At 40.5% G+C, this 16251-nt stretch overlaps 2 protein-coding genes across 4 annotated transcripts; both read left to right on the forward strand.

Annotated features, from left to right (window-relative positions):
- The first annotated feature begins 3188 nt into the window (after nt 1-3188).
- On the forward strand, nt 3189-6488 carry LOC128467301 (inactive hydroxysteroid dehydrogenase-like protein 1). 2 transcript variants are annotated; one of them, XM_053448898.1, is made up of 5 exons: nt 3189-3240; nt 4636-4856; nt 4952-5397; nt 5555-5782; nt 5952-6488. In XM_053448898.1, the coding sequence occupies exons 2-5, from the start codon at nt 4637-4639 to the stop codon at nt 6024-6026; spliced, it is 969 nt and encodes a 322-aa protein (XP_053304873.1). In that variant the 5' UTR covers nt 3189-3240; nt 4636; the 3' UTR covers nt 6027-6488. The 2 variants fall into 2 exon arrangements, with proteins under 2 accessions (XP_053304873.1, XP_053304872.1); XM_053448897.1 differs by lacking the exon at nt 3189-3240 and adding an exon at nt 3652-3751.
- Nucleotides 6489-7429: 941 nt separating this feature from the next.
- On the forward strand, nt 7430-15665 carry NUP93 (nucleoporin 93). 2 transcript variants are annotated; one of them, XM_053448511.1, is made up of 22 exons: nt 7430-7470; nt 8349-8540; nt 8879-8996; nt 9630-9692; nt 9828-9956; nt 10169-10243; nt 10337-10429; nt 10544-10683; nt 10801-10933; nt 11017-11174; nt 11516-11681; nt 11957-12050; nt 12141-12332; nt 12740-12866; nt 13056-13128; nt 13222-13266; nt 13668-13784; nt 14347-14465; nt 14563-14680; nt 14864-14947; nt 15244-15372; nt 15453-15665. In XM_053448511.1, exons 2-22 carry the CDS (start codon nt 8362-8364, stop codon nt 15561-15563), a joined length of 2463 nt encoding a protein of 820 aa, XP_053304486.1. In that variant the 5' UTR covers nt 7430-7470; nt 8349-8361; the 3' UTR covers nt 15564-15665. The 2 variants fall into 2 exon arrangements, with proteins under 2 accessions (XP_053304486.1, XP_053304487.1); XM_053448512.1 differs by having other exon boundaries at nt 7446-7465.
- The last annotated feature ends 586 nt before the right edge of the window (nt 15666-16251 follow it).

The following is a 16251-nucleotide window of genomic DNA, read 5'->3' on the forward strand; positions in this document are numbered from 1 at the left end:
ATGTCTCATCGTGCTCTATACATATCTGACGTAGAAGAATGACCTGCAACTTTAGTCCTTTGCGTCTCCGCATTTTGTTGTTATTTTTTTTTATTCTAAACCGTGGACAGATGATCATTGGCATCTCAATATTTATTATCTATCCCATCACAAAAAAATGATATATAAATATATATATATTTTGTCTTTCCAGAAGGTGCAAATTCCATGGCTTATGCTCCAACTAGCAATAAATAAAAGTTAAATTGATTAGAAAGTAAATGTCTTTGTGATTTGTTAATAGACCATGAAATACTGATCCCGGGATCACGGAGCTGTGTGATACTTTCCAGCTTTAAGGAGGTGATGTGGCGTTTACAGGCCTGGCACACCGGGCAAATGCCACTACCAACACCTTTCATGCACACCAGATCTGCCGTACTAGTAATGTAATGTGCGACCACCAGCTGCCTATCCTCGGCCACATGCTACGTGGGTTAAAAAATCATAACGTGTGTTTTTGGGGTCCAGGGTGTGATCACAAAGCTGAAAGCTCATATGACCTTGGTCTGAAAAATGACTCCACTGTTTAAGGTATGTTTAAAAAAGAAATAATATTATTATAATGTTATTTTTGGGATGTCAAATATGTGTATTCGAGTAGAGCTAATCTGTGAGCAGTAATAAAAAAGAAAATGCTGCTTCGGTCCAGCTGGTTGTGATGTTCTCCTTGGTGGAGCCAAAGAAGCGGTGAAGAGACCCTGTTCCTTATATGCGTGAAACGCTGGGCTTTTGTGGACCCCCCAAATAAAATTGCTACAAGTTAACGTGACAACCTGGCAGAGAAGCTGGTATGCCTTGGATATGCTCAGGATATGCCAAGATACTAAAATTGGCTTAGATAAAATGCAAACCTACTCATGATTGGGACTCCTAAATGTCACAATAATACATATTTAAGCAGCAGAGATAGAGTAATTTGTGTAGGTAAATGACAGTATTTTTCTAAATGCCTAAATTACATTTATTCTTATCCATAGTTCATAAAGTCACATAAAAAAGTCTTGCTCCTACCCCAAAGCCACACCTCTAACCACACCCACTAAAATCACATCCATATTTGACCACACATCTAACCACACCCACTAAATGGCATCCATATTTGACCACACCTCCAACCACACCCATTAACATGGCATCCATATTTGACCACACCTCTAACCACATCCACTAAATGGCATCCATGTTTGACCCCACCTCTAAAACACTGTCACTGTTGGACGCCATGTTCTTCGTTGACAGAGTGACAGTGTTACACAGGCCTCTTTACGGCATCATTTATTGCCGAGTACATTAGATGGCTCTTTGGGGAAAAAAACAAAATAGCGCTTTGTTTATTTTAATTAACAGAGATGCGAGGAGGCCAATTAATCCGTACAATAAATATTTGCTAAACAGCCTGAGACAAAGCAAGCGAATATTTAATACCTACGGTGTCTGATGTTAATTGAGTTAGTTACCCACTTAATTAATTTTGGTTGTTTTTTTTCTCCCCGAAGCCATAAAAAGACTTAAAATAGACTTCTTCTGGATGGCTGCTAATACATGAGCAAGCTCCACGAATTAGAAGGTATCTGGTGATCTACCTCCTAATCTGCTGAACATGCTACAGAAGTGGAACAACACCTTTAATCAGAGCTAAAAATACATTGCAATAGTAGTATTAGAGATTATGGAAGGTAGTATCAGCAGCAAGGTAAGAGATCCATGATGTAGTGGATTTCTGCAACTTGTAAGTCTCTATTCCCACTAGGCACGTGTCCTGAGAGTAAGATGGAGTAATTACTACTGTAAATATTGATATACAATTAAGTGGTTAAAGAAAATGCATCAGCCGTTTAAGTATCCATATCCTTTGATCCTGGAGATCAATAAGACATATACAGTATTGTCTCAAGAGAAAATCTCCTGATTCCAAAGACAATCAGCATTACCAAAGCTAACGTTAAATTATTACATTTTCACATGTTAACTGCCTAAACCCTTTTCTTAGCCTTCCTCTAACCCAAAAAAGCAATTTTTGCTGAAATAAGTGTATAATGATGTCGGTTCTCCACCTTCTATACTCTGGGACTTCCACAAAGATACCAAATATGGCTGCATTGTGACTTCTTCACTGCTGGAAAGAATAATAGAGCTGATCAAATTCACTAAAACGACAGTATCTGTAATAAAATGAAATGTGAATTACAAGCTAATAAAATATTTACATCATCGGCACAAAATAATAAGGCAATATCTTCTCGTATAGAAATTTTTAGGTTTCTTTTTATGCTGCACTTTCATCAGTTATTAAGTAGAGTATTAAATGTGTAAAATAAATGATTGGATTCCGTATAAATTTAATTGACGGAATCTCAGCAGTAGAATCTTCTTTAATGTTTTTAACCTGTTGTAAAAATGTCACAAAGGATGATTCCTTGGATTTACTGCTAGAGGCTTCTCGGTGTGGTCTGTTACGGTTACTCTGGCCATGCTTCACATCCTTACCAAGCATCGAGTGTCTTCATTTACAAGGAACAGTCCCTTTTTTGGGCACTGTGCCACTGTCCCGCTTACCTGCTCACTGTCCTGCTTTGTAGGCAGTGGGTCTTATGGGCCAGGAGTGGACGGGCGTTCCGAATGTGATTAAAAAAAAATGTTGTGTTTGTAAATAAGTGAATTTCCGGTATTATTGATACTTTTCTTTTTATTTTGCCAAACCCGGTGTACACTTCCTGCTCCTTTGTACATTACTAGAAATAAAGCATTAACAGAATGTCCTCAGACCCCAACTGAATTCATTTGGGGGGTGTTGGTAAATAATATGCACATGGAGGCATTTTTCGGAAATCCTCAAAAGGGCAGACAAGGAAACTCGAAATATACTCTTTTTATAGCTGTCAACAGCCCCAGTACGCTTGCAACAGTCCCAGCAACCAGATTTATTGGTGCTGGTCCCAACTGCCTTTGCTAAATAAAGGGCTAATTGTTTTTAAGTTAAAGGTGAGCTGTGTTGTCCAGGGCTGTTCATTGTGTTATTGTTACCCAGAGTCTCCGGGGGAAACACTGCTTTCAGGGATCTCTGAGTCACTTTCCTCTTTCTCACTCCCCCTCCCTAATCCCCCTCTCCTAGGGATAACCCAACCCCTTGTCCTGCCCCCTTACAAAGCCACTCCCCCAGAAGAGGGAGCGTTCCTAGTAGTGTACCCGGGTTCCCAGGTATGCATTGCATTGATTTATTTAGCATAAGGCATACCGGTACAGAATAATCAAGAGATCTGCTCTTGCAAGCTTACAATCTATTCTTTATTAATTACTATCCCGATAATATGTTCTTATCGCATTACCGAGCGTATGTCGTGATAATAATAGCATTCTATTACTGCCTGGATTCTGAGGCTGGGCGTTTTGCAGGCACTGGCGGGGTTAATAGTGATCAGCGTGCTTTAACACCAGCAGGTCCTTGCAGGGAAGTAAATGGCTGCGTTTTATTTCTCGAAACGTCCCTTCCCCGGGGCTTCTACACATATCTGCCGGGTGCGTGTACAGTGATACAGTGTCTGTGTTACTGTACACGCGTGGGGTTGCCCCCACGCCTCCTGTTTAGTGTGTAGCTTGCACATGCGCTGCCGGGACCTCATGTTATGGCAGAGCTTATGGCAGCCACATTACTGCTGCGCTGCTTCCTGTCATTGGATGCTGAAGTCACCACATGAACGTAACCCAAGAGGTCAGGGGCAAGTGGCGGGAGAGCTGGGGGCAATTCTGGCAATAGAGTATTAATGACAGTCTAAGCCACTGGGAGTGGGGGAGTGTTTAACCCCTTAGGTGCTTTAAGAGATCAATGGAACAGCTTCCCAGCAGAAGTGGTAGAGGTTAATACAGTGAGGGGATTTAAACATGCATGGGATAGACGTACGGCTCTTGCTAAGACGAGATCAGCGACTGATTAAGGTCTGAATCTTTACATCAGGAAATATGGTGGGCTAGATGGCTCTTATCTGCTCTCAAATTCTACGGATCTAAGATAAGCTGCGCTCCGTTGTACATCGCTGCAGAATATGGTGGTGCTATATAAATCAATACATAACAACTCGGTGACATCGGGGAGGTATGGTGAGAATAGGTCTTACATGCTTTAATAAAAATACTGGGCGAATCCAGTGATACGGGTGATATGAACGCTGGGGCGGAACAACCTTAAATATTATTGTAGAAATAATTGTTTGGAAAATTCACTTTTTATTTGATCATGAAATGTGATGCCTGCAAAATGTCACGGGAAAGTTATGTGTTTAATGTACATTGTGTGTTTCATTTTCAGAACGGAATTCATAAACACAATCTGCTGTTTATATACAAAACATTGGGTTCACAAATGTGATAAATAAATAAATAAATATATATATATATATATATATATATTCATTCTGAGCAGCTAGGAAAGAGAGACAGAAGGATATGGGTCCCAACGAGGGCCATTGGTGTGATGTCCTTAAGACATGGGTTTGCGGCATGGTGCTCAGAATGAACGCTTTAGGTCATCGCGCTTGTATTTGGGTTACACCGTGATTGATGTCATCGGGTGATATTCTAACAAACGTTTAATCGCAGAATGGCGGCCGTGGACAGCTTTCACCTTCTATACCAGGAGATAGCCAGGTCGTGTCACCACCAAGTGGAAATTCTGACCGTTGTAGGAGCCTGTTACGTGTCGTGGAAAGGTCTCTGTCTCCTATGCGATTGCTACAATGTTCTCCGCTCGCACATCAACCCTCTTCTGCTCCACAGGACCAGCCTGGCTAACAAGTACGGAGAGTGGGCTGTAGTGACAGGCAAGTAGTACTAACCACCGCCTGCTAGTATTATACCCGAGGCAAACAGCAATCAGTAATGTGTAAGGGATGTTTTTCTACTGCTGTTCCCCCAGGAGCTACTGATGGTATTGGGAAGGCATACGCAGAGGAGCTGGCGAGCCGTGGCATGAACATTATCCTGATCAGCCGCAATAGAGAGAAGTTACAGAGAGTGTCTGAGGCCATCGCTGCTAAGTATGGGGTTCAAACCAGCTTCATAGAGGCAGACTTCAGCAAGGGCCGGGAGGTCTTTCCTGCCATTAGGGATGGCCTCAAACACGTGGATGTCGGCATCTTGGTGAACAACGCCGGAGTTTTGTATGACTACCCCGAGAGGGTTACTGAGGTCCCAGAGGACAAAGTGTGGGAGATCATTAACGTCAATATTGCTGCAGCCACAATGATGGTGCATATAGTGGTACCGGGTATGGTCCAGCGGAAGAAGGGGGCCATTGTCAACGTGGCTTGTGGCACCTGCTATAAATCGAATCCTCAACTAACCATATATTGTGCTTCCAAGGTAATTCATCAATCCATACATAATACAGGATAGTCTTTTGTCTATAACTTTATCGCCGTGGCTTGGAGACGGATGCTAATGCCCGGCCGTTATTAGAATTATATTTTTAAGGCAATAATGATCACCAGGGTGAATGTTTTGTTTTTCCCATCTTTAGGTTTATTTAGATAGACTAAGCCGGGACCTTCATTTGGAGCTTTCTCCCAAAGGGATATTTGTTCAGACCCTGATGCCGCTTTGCATAGCAACAAAATCGATGACCTCCTGCAGAAAATTACACCGCTTTCCCATTCTCGCCCCGACGCCAGAGACCTACGCCCGCCACGCAGTCCAAACGCTTGGTGTTTCCAGCAGAACAGCTGGATACTGGGCTCACTCCTTCCAGGTAATAACAAAATAATCAATGTCAAAATATATTTGCAGTATATTTGGAAAGTTACACAAATGAACTTTATTACGTTGATCTGTTCCAGATTGTTCACCATCGCCTGTAGTTCTTAAACTGTTTCCATCCTTCACAGTCAATTTCTTTTATTGTCTCGCTCCATATACAGCTTGTTGTTGCTCAGTGGATCCCCAGATGGATGTGTTGGTCTCTCGGAAGGTTCCTGTATTCCGCGTACCCATGAACATCTCCTATTCTTCTGTAGGAACTCGTGTAATGGTCTCACGTGATTTGAACCTATTTCACTTCTGGTTGAGTTTAGCTGATATTTAAAAACTTCACTAACAGATGTATACGACAACAATATTTTGTGAGTAGATTAAAAGACATCCAATTATTGGTCGTGGTAGCGGGTAACGTCACAAATATAGTGATCTCATCGTCTTGGCTGTTTTAAAAGTTATCACCTTAGTTACATCATTTTCTGATTGAAATAAGACATGACATCCGCGCTCCCCGCCTCTGGACTCGCTGTCTACAGCGCACCGATCTTCCACTATGGTCTATTGTATCTATTGACAGGTCTTAGAAAAGTAAATCTCTCTCGCAAAACAGCACAGAGAACTGGAATTTAATAAGCGGAGGCGGTTTGTATCAAATTGTTGTTTATTTGACAGAATAAACATAATATTTATGATTTCATTGATACCTGGACCCCCTGTCTGTGTTCTGTTCAACTCATTGACTATTTTAGTGGAACCAGCAGTTCCAAAAGTGTTACAAAGATCATTAATGTGTGATATCCTCTACGATAAAAGGCAAGTCTTCTAAAGATTTTGAACAATGAAGGTGAAATTACAGAGATACGTGTGTATGATGCCCTGGGTCAAGAGAAGGAAGCCTCGGTTATAACCAGGAGCCCGTGTACCAACATGACCCATCACATTTCATCATTTGCCCTTTCGCAGGCGCAATCCACATTCGGGCGCAGATTCCTATTTGCTTCCAAAGTCCATTGATCCAGCGAGGTCTTTACTTTATTCTACAAATAGACATTGAACTGGATTCCTAAATGGCATTGCATGGGCAAGGCTGTAAATATAGAGCAATCGTCATGGAAATGAATAAAGGATTTAGCATTTCACATCGTCATATGTAATGAAACGCGTCGTGTAAAGGAAACGCAATATTCAGTTAATATTTTTCTTTTTTCTGTAAGCTCTAGCTTCTTTGTTTCTTTTCATCTACCATGTTGGTTTCCAATATGACAATGAAATGTCTGTAAAAATCGAATATATATATATATATATATATATATATATAACGTTTAAAAAATTGTTTTTTTATCAAAATATTTTTTTACATTTTAATAATTGAGATGTACATTTTTAATTATAACAGACATGGATCTAATAGGTATTGGTTGAGGTTTTTTTCTATCTCATTCTTGAATAAAAGCCAGATAGTGTGTGTCTGCTCTGTATAAATATTATTATTATTATTAATACATTGGGTGAATAAGTAATGCAACATGGCCATTAGTAAACCCACATTGACATGGCATGTAGTCACTTTGTTAGGTACTGTTTTGTCAATAAAGTTATGTCTCGCGCCCGGAGGATGCTGGGAGGGAAACGGACCAATTAGCGAGAGGGGCCTGAGAGCGCGAGGATAACAGCGGAGGTGAGGTGGGGATAATGAAGAAACTTAATGAAGTAATAGAAATTGATAATTCCAGAAGAGACGGACAAAGTCTGTAGAAATGACAGAAAAGGGAGGCGCGAAGAAAAAAGGGGCAAGGTAGAGGGGCTAATGGAGGAGAAAAGCCGGCGTGGGAGCCAGGCATGTCGGGTTAGAAGCGGCTGCGAGGGACGTGTAGAAGTGTTAGGGAGACGGGCATGGTGGTGTAGAAGTGCCGGCAGGAGAGACGTGGCTGTCTATCAGTGAGAGGGAGGGAGAGAGAGAGACCTGTAACAGTGTCAGGGAGACAGGGACATGTCGAGAAGCTTCAGCAGAGATGTCTGCCTAATAATGAGAGAGAGACGTTAATAGAGAAGTGCCAGCATGAGAGACGTGCCTGTCTAAAAAATGCCCGAGAGAGATGGGTAATAGTGGCAGGGTGACACGGGGTATTAGTGCCAGAGAGACAGGTATGGATAGAAATGACAGCCAGTCAGAGTCAATGTGGATAGTATTGTCTAAAAGTGCCAGAGAGAGGAAGTCATGGATGAAAGTAAGAGACAGACTGAGACATGTGGGGATACAAGTGCCAGCAAGAGAGAGATTTCAGGTAAAATGACAGATAGAAGCAGGAAAGTGACAGGCATAGGTACACGTTCTGGAAAGACAGGCAGTGATACCAGTACAATCAATAATGTGTCAGTGCTTGAAAAATATATTTAATGTACATAAAAATTATCGGTATATTTATATATATGATGGTAAGTATCATTTGCGGAACAAACATTAGCCCCTACTTTTCTTCTCTTCATTCATGTTGTATGGATTGTAAGCTCCGTCTGCATGGTAATGTTGTAGTTTTTAGTGGGTGTTTCTCTTGCTACAGATCTTCTCCGACCATGGATATTGAAGGATTTGGAGAGCTCCTGCAGCAGGCAGAGCAGTTGGCTGCTGAGACTGAGGGTGTTACAGAGCTGCCCCATGTCGAAAGGAATCTGCAAGAGATCCAGCAGGCTGGAGAAAGGCTGCGCTCCAGGACTATGACCCGCACCTCACAAGAGTCGGCTAATGTTAAAGCGTAAGGATCCCAGGGGCGAGCTTTAGGGCTGTGGAGTGCAGATGTTGCTGCTTATGGGATAGTAAAAGAGCACAATAAGTATCTTCTGTGTGATCAAATGAGGGAGAAAACAAGATGCGTGGAGGAGGTAGATTATTTCTGCGAATGACTGAGCTGTGAGAGGCCTCATCCAGTTTGATGGATCTTTGCTAAGGAGGTCTTGTTTTCAAAGTGTTTTGTGTGATGTTCAAGTGGACCTTTTACTTCCTAAATGGGGCTCATAGAACACCCCTTGAGTACTCGGTCTATGCTTCAGCCCGCTAGATGAAAAACAAGTCTAAATTGTGCCTTCCTTATAGATCTGTTCTTCTGGGGTCCAGAGGTCTGGACATTTCTCACATCTCTCAAAGACTAGAGAGCCTTAGTGCAGCAACAACATTTGAGCCCCTTGAGCCAGTAAAAGACACTGACATCCAGGTGAGATATGTCACTGTATTTATTTCTTTACAGGTAATACAATTAAAAGTTGTTTATTATACACTTTTCTTTGGTGGAGCTGTAGTGGACATTCGGGTGCATGAATTTTAATTAAGTAGTTGTACTGGGAATGGTATACGTACTGAGCTGAGGATTTTTAGTTATTTTTTTTATATGACTCAGCTAAATCTAGTTAAATGGAAGTCAGTTTACCTATCATGTTCCTTCAATAGTACTTCTGTCAAAAAACTGCTAATCCCCCTATCCTGTCTGTCATCCTGCATACTAGAATGCCAGTTTCACTGACATTTCACTGATGGGGTCAATCCTGTGCTCAGCTGCTAGAGTTCACATCTGCATCAGTAGAGACCCGTTGCGTTAGTTAGATGTCAGGAGCCATCCGCTAAGACAATGAACTGGCAAAGATTTCTGTATTTTATTTTTAGGTTACAAATGTTTAACAGTCTATATGAAATATATCATTTCCGTTGTCTTGCTTAATGTGACGTGTTTGTGTATGTATATATGTTATTTTTCTTTTTTAATTTATTTACTTGTATTTCACTTGTTTAGCTACCTTTTAGTGTATAACAGATTTCAGTACTTATAGTTGTGTAAAATAATATATTTTAGGGGTTCCTAAAGAATGAAAAGGACAATGCACTTTTGTCTGCAATTGAAGAATCGAGAAAGAGGGTAAGTACATCTTGTCTCTGCTTCAGTAGGACATACCTGCTCCACTTAGTTCATGCACATTCAGATACCATTCTGGTGCTCTGAGTTTCCATCTTACGCTTGCGATTTGTTTGCATTCAATTGTTTATTCTGTAGACGTTTGCAATGGCAGAAGAGTACCGCAGAGAGTCCATGCTTGTTGAATGGGAACACGTAAAGCAGAAGATCCTCCACACTCTACTTGCCTCGGGGGAGGATGCTCTGGACTTCACACAGGAGAGTGAGGTTTGTACCATATGTAATACTGCGTTAGTGTCATTGTATATCAATGCAAACAAGGCTTGGATTCCTGACAGTATATGAAAGTAGGAAGTGTACTGTTTGTTTTTATAATCCAAGCTGTATTTAGGAATTCAAGCCTTGTTTGCATTGATAAATCCTCAGACTTAATCCAGTGGACATCCTGTAAAATCCCATTCTTTATTTCTTTGTATCAGACCAGTTATGTCAGTGAATCCGTTGCAGCCGGACGCAGCTCTTTAGATAACGTGGAAATGGCATATGCCCGACAGGTGAGGAGTTTAAAAAATATATATATTTTAATCTAAAATTCTTGTACGTGGTGCGGGTTTGCATATCTAGATGTCCATTTTTCTTTTCTGTAGATTTATGTGTACAATGAGAAGGTGGTGAGTGGTCACCTACAGCCCAGCCTTGTGGACCTGTGCACGACGGTTGCAGAGAGATTGGATGACAAGGTATTGCCCTTATAATTTTACAGTGACCACAGATCACTGCCAGCCCAGTAATACTGCACAGGTAACCTGCTCTTTTGGAAATACGGGCCTCATGTTCCACATTTCTCCTTACAGAATGTGTCTGATTTATGGACTATGGTAAAACATATGACTGATGTCCTTTTGGTGCCAGCAGCTGACCCTCTGAAAAGTCGTTGTAGTGTACCAATGCAGATGGCATTTGTGCGGCAAGCATTAAACTACCTGGAAGAGAGGTAATATGTCCAAAATCATCTTTGATGGTCGTAAATGAGCCCATACAAGATACTTAAAAATATGAAAATATTCTGAGTGGTTTGATTGAGCTGCCCTTTGTTTTCCAATTTTTCCAGCTATAAAAACTACACACTGATGAGCGTGTTTGCTAACCTACAGCAGGCTCAGCTAGGTGGCATCCCTGGAACCTTCAACCTTGTGCGGAGTTTCCTAAATATCAGATTGCCATCCCCAATACCTGGACTGCAGGTGAGGTGATGACTAAACTGTAAATGCTTGAATATAGTCTCCAATAGTTGGCATCTTACAAAGTTCTGTTGTTTTGTTTGCAGGATGGGGAAGTTGATGGGTATCCAGTGTGGGCACTGATTTACTACTGCATGCGCTGTGGTGACCTAATGGCGGCCCTACATGTAGTGAACAAAGCGCAGCATCAGCTGGGAGAGTTCAAGAACTGGTTTCAGGAATACGTTCACAGTGAGGACAGAGGGTAAGTGAACCCCCAAATTAGTTTCACTTTCCTGTATAAAGATGCTACATATTGTACATAATTTATGCTACACATTTAGTAAATTGTTTTATCATGGGCATACTAGTAAGAACTCATCATACATAGAAGGCTGGCTATTCTATCTGAGGCACTTGCATGTTTTACAGTAAATCCAGCTATGTATTGTTGGAGCATAGAAGACATATATATATATATAATCTCGAGATAGAGATGCAATTTGCAACTGCCTTTAGCGTATCTTATGCAAAAACCTTTTCCAGCATTATTTTATTTTTGTCATTGTATCCTGATGCACAAATGGAGTTTGTTTTGACTTTCAGGTTATCTCCAGCATTTGAGAGCAAGCTCCGGCTTCATTACAGAAGAGCTGTGAGATCTAGTACTGATCCGTACAAGAGAGCTGTGTATTGTATCATTGGCCGGTGTGATGTGACAGATAACCACTGCGAGGTGGCTGACAAAACAGAGGACTACTTGTGGCTAAAAGTAAGTTGCTCTGTTAACCCATCTTCTCTGTGTTTAAAAGGGAGTTATTGATAAAAAGGGATATTTACATACATTTGATGCTTATGTATCACACAACAACTTGACTAGGATGCCTTTGTGTATAAAGGAGATAAGCTGGTAGACACAAAGCAGCAGAATCCTTCTACGATTTCCTGTTACGATTTCTACGATTTATATATATATATATAAACAATGTATTTGTTATTTTCCCCCTGGCTGCCCCCATGTAATATTCTTGCGTATGTTTTTTTAAGTTGAGTCAGGTGTGTTTTGAAGGAGATGCGAACAGTTCCCCCCAGGACAAACTGACACTTCCACAGTTTCAGAAGCAGCTGTTTGAAGATTATGGTATGTGTCCTTAACACATAATACATGCCAACCTTGCTTAAAGGGGGTACTGATGTAGACACTAAGTGCCACTCTTTTTGTCTGTTTCAGGGGAGTCTCATTTTGCAGTTAATCAGCAACCATTCCTCTACTTCCAAGTACTTTTCCTCACCGCTCAATTTGAAGCCGCGATTGCCTTCCTGTTCCGCCTAGAACGTGCACGTTGTCACGCTGTACATGTGGCACTTGCCCTTTTTGATTTGAAATTGCTGCTAAAATCATCAGGACAGAGTGCACAACTGTGTAAGTGTTTTTATAGAGAATCTGTAACTTGTCTATGTCACTAATTTATATTTTGGTCTCAAAGCTTTATTTGTTTAGTAAATGTAGTGTTTGTTAGTTCGTTGATCCAAGCAGTTTAGTGCTCCTTGGCTATATGTTTTGTGGTGTGACTTGAAACTTGTTTCCCCCATTTCCTGTATCTTTAACATGAGCTTTGAATCACTTGTGGTTTGGAGGGCAACCACACAAAAGAATGTGGCATCAATGCTATATTCCGTCTGCTCCATAAATGAGTCCTGCAGTCATCAATCATGGTGGAGGAGGGTCAATAACTTCTCAGTTACCCCTGTGTGCAATACCTATCTGTTGGCACTTAGCTTCTATATTCTCTTTGCATGTGTAGTGATTATACTTTTTTTTTTTTGCAGTGAGTCAGGAGCCTGGGGACCCACCAGGTATCCGTCGTTTGAACTTTGTGCGTCTTCTGATGCTATATACACGGAAGTTTGAGCCCACAGACCCCAGAGAAGCACTGCAGTATTTTTACTTCCTCAGGTAATCCCACTTGTTCTGTTGGTCACTGTGTGATCATTGCAACAAATAGCATGTGATTATCTTTATGCACAACCTCTTTTGTTTCATAGCGACCAACATATTTTCCTCTAAATTCATTCATTTATTTTTATGACATTAGATTGCGGTGGTATATTTATGGTTATAATAATCTTCGCATCTGTTTTACAGGAATGAAAAAGATAGTCAGGGAGAAAACATGTTCATGAGATGTGTCAGCGAGCTGGTGATTGAAAGCAGAGAGGTAGATGCATGTTCACAGCTATAATATGTTTTTCTTCTTCACTTACTTCTTTTGTCTGTTACATTTTGGTTTTAATTTTTGTTTTTCTTTTAGTTTGACATGCTCTTGGGGAAACTGGAGAAAGATGGGAGCCGAAAGGTAATCTATGTTCACTGCACATGTTTGATTGTACGGGCTGTTAATAATTAATTATATGTTTCTGGCATATTTCTGGAATTGGTCAGTATGAGTTGGTGTAAACATTTAACTGTACACGAGGAAACGTATTTTAACTGTGTATGAACAATATTTATATAATTCAGCTTTGTATCCATCTGAAACAAAGTCTTGAGTGGCACAGACAGCAGAGTCACACAAATATTGCTGTGTAAAAGATTTATTATGAACCAGTTATTCCTGTTAAGAAATGTGCTTTATGCCTGCTGCCAATGCAAAACTGATGGTGGCATCACAGTTATTAGACTGTTGCATTGCAGCTTTTTCTTCAGTTAAAAAAGACATATGGTTTGAGTTATAACATTTTTTGGTTTTGTTGGCAGCTTGGAGCTATTGATAAGTTCACAAAGGATACAAAGCCAATCATTAATCACGTGGCATCCGTGGCAGAAAACAAGGGGCTGTTTGAGGAAGCCGCTAAACTCTATGATTTGGCAAAGGTAACCCCCTTTTAGTGGTGGAATTTTACAGGAGTTTTGACCTGGGCCTGTATTGCCGTGTCACTATATAAATTTGTAGTAGTTCATGCCTGGGAAAAGCATTCCGGCTGTTCTTACACCATCTAATGAATTCTGTCATGTTCACTTTCTTGTCAGAATAGATGATCGCCAATGGTAACTCTTTAGTGTCCTGGAAAGAATAATGTTTTTAGTGATTCCTCCCAGTAATATTATTTGTCCGTAAGCTTACCTTCATGTTTTCTGGCCTATTATTTGGAAAACAAAGGAGAATGTATAATGAAGATTTTTTTATGTCTAGCTACATAATTGCTTTCTTTTATATTTTTAGTGGTTATATATTTTTAGTGGTTTTATATTTAAGTGGTTGCAGATCAAAATACTTGGGGAGTGGGCTTGTGTGATCAGTTCGAAGTCTTATCACCGGCAACAGTATTTTGGAATAACCTAAAAGTGCAACGTACATACGTACCTACAGTTTGTCAATATAACACATACGTTATTGTTTCAGTATTCATTATTGTACAAACTTTATTCTTTTTAGAATCCAGACAAAGTTTTGGAACTGACCAATAAGTTACTGAGCCCTGTTGTATCTCATGCGAATACTCCACAGTCTAACAGGGACAGGCTGAAGAACATGGCTCTTTCTATTGCAGAGAGGTAAGGATTGCCCAAAGTTTATCGTTGCAGTTCCTTTCGTGTTTTTCTTTAATATGATTTTGTCTAACACTTGACACCCCCCCCCATTTGTTTTCAGATATAGAAAACAGGGTATCGGTGCAGAAAAATCTATAAACTCCACATTCTACCTGCTGCTGGACCTCATCACGTTTTTTGATGAGTACCATGCTGGCCATGTAGACCAAGCTTTCGATGTAAGTTCACAAATTTATTAACACTTGTCTTCATTACTTATTTGTGCAAATCCATCTAAACATAGTTTATTGCCATTAGTTGATATCGACCAACAGTAATTCCACTACCAAATGTGCAGTTTGATATTCCTTTGCATGGGAACTCTCTGGATGTCTGTTTTATGGTGTTTTACATTTATCAAGGTAATTGAAAAGCTGAAGCTGGTGCCTCTGAGCCAGGACAGTGTAGGAGAACGAGTAGCCGCTTTCAAGAATTTCAGTGACGAGGTGAGTGAAGTGGGCTTTAAAAGTTGGACTAACTGACTTCCTCGGTCTTTTGTTGCGTCGATCACTACTTATACAGTGGGGTTTTATATATGAAAAGTCATCATAGCAGCTAGCACAACCCTAATGTCACTTCATAAAGTATTGCTTACCTACAGTAACTAGTTCCAAAAGCCTTTAAGGAATCTGGGCACCTCTTGTCAGCTGTTGATACTGCACTAGGTGTATATGTCTGTATCAGGGCACATTAACTTTTTTTAACACAGAGGTAAATTGTAAATATAATTTGTGTTTCCCAGATCAGACATAACTTGTCTGAAGTTCTTCTAGCAACAATGAACATCTTGTTTACTCAGTACAAGAGGTTGAAGGGCAGTGGGCCCTCCACACTTGGTCGTCCTCAGAGAATGCTGGAGGATAAAGATTCTGTAAGTGAAGAGCCGTATGAATTTAGTAGCAAAATCTTTTTTTTTTTTCTTTTCCCTTAACAACTTTCATGTCTTGTTAGGTCCTGCGCAGTCAGGCTCGCGCCCTCATCACATTCGCAGGGATGATTCCATACAGGATGTCTGGGGACACAAACGCTCGGCTCGTTCAGATGGAAGTTCTTATGAACTGACCCCTAGATAACACCTTACCGTCTCCATACCCGCACCCTCCAAATATTGTGTCCCATAATGGAATTTGTTATAGCGAAATAAATAATCCGTTTCCAAAATCATCTTGTTTTTGTTCTGTTATCTATTTTATTCGGTTACACTTCTTGTATATAGAATATACTCCTTGTGTCTTGTCACATTTTGTTCAAACTGAAAGGATGTTATTAAAATCAGTGGCATGTTAAGTGGCGAAGTTAGATCCACCAAGCATTAGGGTTAAACATTCAGGATTATATATAAACTGTTTTACTGGTTCAAAGTTTGAAATGTGGCATTTCTTTATGTGCCTTGGATACAAAGGTGTTAGAAGCACATCATTTCTAGTGGTGGTCCTTTTAGATATAAGTTGTCAGTGTTCTCGTGCATTAACTGCTTTCACAGTTGCCTGAAAAGAAACTCCAAACTCTTGGATTCTGGGAGCAGTCAGTTAATGTCTGATGAACAGGGTGACCAGATTACATTTTTTTAATGGACATACATGAAAATGCATCAAGCAGGGCAGCTTAATTTCAGCACAGTCCTGTAGTATACATTCTGTATACATGTCTGATTGCAGAGGAAAGTCTATCACATTTAGTATTCATATCACTGGTGCCTAGACTTAGTTACAGAGCTGTGCATTCAATGTAATTTAAAGTACGTGCTGCG

The sequence above is a fragment of the Spea bombifrons genome, chromosome 10, assembly GCF_027358695.1.
Source record: "Spea bombifrons isolate aSpeBom1 chromosome 10, aSpeBom1.2.pri, whole genome shotgun sequence".
Taxonomy (NCBI): domain Eukaryota; kingdom Metazoa; phylum Chordata; class Amphibia; order Anura; family Pelobatidae; genus Spea; species Spea bombifrons.

Excerpts from the sequence above, each read along its gene's own strand:
- LOC128467301 (XM_053448898.1), top strand. The coding sequence starts at position 4,637 with ATGGCGGCCGTGGACAGCTTTCACCTTCTATACCAGGAGATAGCCAGG. Across the intron at positions 5,398-5,554 it reads CCATATATTGTGCTTCCAAG|GTTTATTTAGATAGACTAAG; the intron begins GTAATTCATCAA and ends TCCCATCTTTAG. Across the intron at positions 5,783-5,951 it reads ACTGGGCTCACTCCTTCCAG|CTTGTTGTTGCTCAGTGGAT; the intron begins GTAATAACAAAA and ends CTCCATATACAG.
- NUP93 (XM_053448511.1), top strand. The coding sequence starts at position 8,362 with ATGGATATTGAAGGATTTGGAGAGCTCCTGCAGCAGGCAGAGCAGTTG. Across the intron at positions 8,541-8,878 it reads GAGTCGGCTAATGTTAAAGC|ATCTGTTCTTCTGGGGTCCA; the intron begins GTAAGGATCCCA and ends CCTTCCTTATAG. Across the intron at positions 10,244-10,336 it reads AAATGGCATATGCCCGACAG|ATTTATGTGTACAATGAGAA; the intron begins GTGAGGAGTTTA and ends TCTTTTCTGTAG.